At 39.6% G+C, this 3,221-nt stretch overlaps 1 protein-coding gene across 1 annotated transcript in view; it reads right to left on the minus strand.

The window, feature by feature from the left end:
• LOC135572735 (sodium/hydrogen exchanger 9B2-like) overlaps positions 1–3,221 on the minus strand; it is a 50,668-nt gene continuing 47,447 nt past the window's right edge. Inside the window, exon 10 of the mRNA XM_065021168.1 lies at positions 1–137. Within this exon, the coding sequence (XP_064877240.1) occupies positions 1–137 (137 nt within the window). The remainder of the gene's footprint in view (positions 138–3,221) is intronic.

Consider the following 3,221-nt stretch of genomic DNA (forward strand, 5'->3'; position numbering starts at 1 on the left):
TCACCTGTAAGTTCTGGAACCTGTAGTTCTAGAGATAAACAGCTTCTCCTTTGTGTTGAATCCACCAAAGAACACCATGAGAAACGTGAAGAGAACCCTGATAACCAGACCTGTCCCGAGACATGCCATGCCCAGACCTAGACACAGAGAGAGATGTGTAGGGGAGAGACGGGGGAGAGAGAGAGATGGGTAGGGAGAGACGGGGGAGGGAGATATAGACAGAGACAGGGAGAAGGGTAGGGGAGAGAGATAGAAGGAGAGAGAGAGATGGGTAGGGAGAGAGACGGGGGAGAGAGAGATGGGTGGGAGAGACGGGAGAGAGATGGGTAGGGAATTCACACTAGTAGTTCTAGTAGTAGTTTTAGTTCTAATTCAGTAGTAGTTATAATAGTAGTAGTAGTAGTAGTAGTAGTAGTAATTATAGTAGTTCTAATACCTGTAGTTAGTAGTAGTAGTAGTAGTAGTAGTAGTAGTAGTAGTTTTAGTAGTAGTAGTAGTAGCAGTTATAGTAGTTTAGTACCTGTAGTTTTAGCATAGCAGTAGTTTCCTAAGCAGCAGCAGCAGCTGTTTAGCCAAGGTAGCAGCAGCAGCAATAGACCTGTGGTTCTAATGAGCAGCAGCAAGTTCTAATTCAGTAGCAGTGGTAGTTCAGCAGCAGCAGCAGTAGTAGCCAGTTCACCTGTGGCAGCAGCAGCAGTAGTAGCACCTGCAGCAGTAAGTGACGGTGCAGCAGCTGTTCAGCTGTAGTTCTAGCAGCAGCAGCAGTTAGCAGCAGCAGCAGTTCTAAGCAGCTGACCTGCTGCTAGCAGCAGCAGTGGCAGCAGCAGCAGCAGTTTAGTTATGTAGCAGTAGTAAGTAGTTTTGGCTAGCATAGGCAGTAGCAGCAGTAGCAGCAGCAGCAGCAGCAGCAGTAGCTGTAGTTTAGTAATGCAGTAGTAGCAGCAGCAGTAGTAGCAGCAGTAGTAGTAGTAGTAGTGGCAGCAGCAGCAGCAGCAGCAGCAGCAGCCTAGTGCAGTCTTGTTGTTTTTGTAGTTGCAGTAGTTGTAGTTGTAGCAATAGTAGCAGCAGCAGCAATAGCATTAGTAGTAACAGTTGCAATAGTAGTAGTAGTAGTAATAGTAGCAGTAGCAGTAGGAGTAGCAGCAGTTGTAGTTGTAGTAGCTGGTAGTAGTAGTAGCAGCCCAGACGCTAGTAGCAGAGCTGAGATGTGCTAGAAGGTTGCTTAGTAGTAGAGAGAGATGGGTTTAGCAGTAGTGGTAGGCAGTAGTTGGGAGGGTTGTATTAAGTAGACTGGGAGAAGTTGTAGTAGTAGTAATAGGAGTTGTCTGTTGTTGGGTAGTAGTATTTTAGTTGTAGTTTAGCTGATGTAGTAGTTTTAGTTATATTTAGTAGTAGTAGTAGTAGTTTAGTAGCAGTAGTAGCCGCTAGTTGTTGTTGCCGCTAGTAGTATTAGGTAGCCGTAGGTAGTAGCAGCTGTCTAGTTGTTGCTGCTGTAGTGGTATTAGTGCCGTTTAGTAGCTGGTAGTAGTAGTAGTAGCTGCTGTTGGTGCTTAGTAGTAGTATTAGTGGTAGTTTAGTAGTAGTGGTAGTAGTTGCTGTTGTTGCTAATAATTAGTGGTAGTTTAGTGCTAGTGCTAGTAGTAGTAGTAACTGTAACGCTAGTATTAGTGGTAGCCGTAGCAGTGCCAGTAGTGCTAACAGTAGCTTAGTGTGTTTTGTAGTGGTAGTAGTTGTCTAGTTGTTGTTTAGCCGTTGTATTAGCTGTTAGTATAGTAGTGGTGTAGTTGTCATTTTGTTTTATAGTAGTATTAGTGGTAGTTGTAGTTTTAGTTATAGTAGTAGTAGTAGTAAATAGTAGTAGTAGTAGCCGCTGTAGTGCTGTTGTGGTATAGTAGTAGCAGTAGTAGCAGTAGTAGTAGCAGTAGTATTAGTAGTAGCAGTAGTAGTAGTAGTAGTAGTAGTAGTAGTTTAAGTATTAGTAGTTTTAGTAGTCGTAGTTGTTGTTTTAGTTGTAGTAGTTGTAGTTGTAGTAATAGTAGTAGTAGTAGTAATAGCATTAGTAGTAACAGCAGCAATAGTAGTAGTAGTAGTAATAGTAGTAGTAGTAGTAGGAGTAGTAGTAGTTGTAGTTGTAGTAGTGGTAGTAGTAGTAGTAGTGGTAGTAGTAGTAGTAGTAGCAGTAGTAGTAGTAGTAGTAGTAGTTTAGTAGTAGTGGTAGTGGTAGTAGTAGGAGTAGGAGTAATAGTAGTAGTATTAGTAGTGGTGGTAGTAGTAGGAGTAGTAGTAGATTAAGTATTAGTAGTTCTAGTAGTAGTAGTAGTAGTGGTAAGTGTAGTTGTAGTAATAGTAGTAGTAGTAGTAATAGTAGTAGTATAGTTGTCATATCGCAGCAGTAGTAGTAGTAGTTGTCTAGTTGTTGTTTAGTAGTAGTATTAGTGGTAGTTAGTAGTAGTAGTAGTAGTTGTCTAGTTGTTGTTTAGTAGTAGTATTAGTGGTAGTATAGTAGTAGTAGTAGTAGTTGTCTAGTTGTTGTTTAGTAGTAGTATTAGTGGTAGTATAGTAGTAGTAGTAGTAGTAGTAGTAGTAGTAGTAGTAGTAGTTGTCTAGTTGTTGTTTAGTAGTAGTATTAGTGGTAGTATAGTAGTAGTAGTAGTTGTCTAGTTGTTGTTTAGTTGTAGTATTAGTAGTAGTATTAGTGGTAGTAGTTGTCTAGTTTAGTAGTAGTAGTAGTAGTAGTAGTAGTTGTCTAGTTGTTGTTTAGTAGTAGTATTAGTGGTAGTATAGTAGTAGTGGTAGTAGTAGTAGTAGTTGTCTAGTTGTTGTTTAGTAGTAGTATTAGTGGTAGTTTAGTAGTAGTAGTAGTAGTAGTAGTAGTTGTCTTTAGTTGTTGTTTAGTAGTAGTATTAGTGGTAGTTTAGTAGTAGTGGTAGTAGTAGTAGTAGTTGTCTAGTTGTTGTTTAGTAGTAGTATTAGTGGTAGTTTAGTAGTAGTAGTAGTTGTCTATTAGTGGCAGTTTAGTGTAGTGGTAGTAGTAGTAGTAGTTGTCTAGTTGTTGTTTAGTAGTAGTATTAGTGGTAGTTTAGTAGCAGTGGTAGTAGTAGTAGTAGTTGTCTAGTTGTTGTTTAGTAGTAGTATTAGTGGTAGTTTAGTAGTAGTGGTAGTAGTAGTAGTAGTTGTCTAGTTGTTGTTTAGTAGTAGTATTAGTGGTAGTTTAGTAGTAG

This window comes from Oncorhynchus nerka, linkage group LG8, assembly GCF_034236695.1.
Source record: "Oncorhynchus nerka isolate Pitt River linkage group LG8, Oner_Uvic_2.0, whole genome shotgun sequence".
Lineage (NCBI taxonomy): Eukaryota > Metazoa > Chordata > Actinopteri > Salmoniformes > Salmonidae > Oncorhynchus > Oncorhynchus nerka.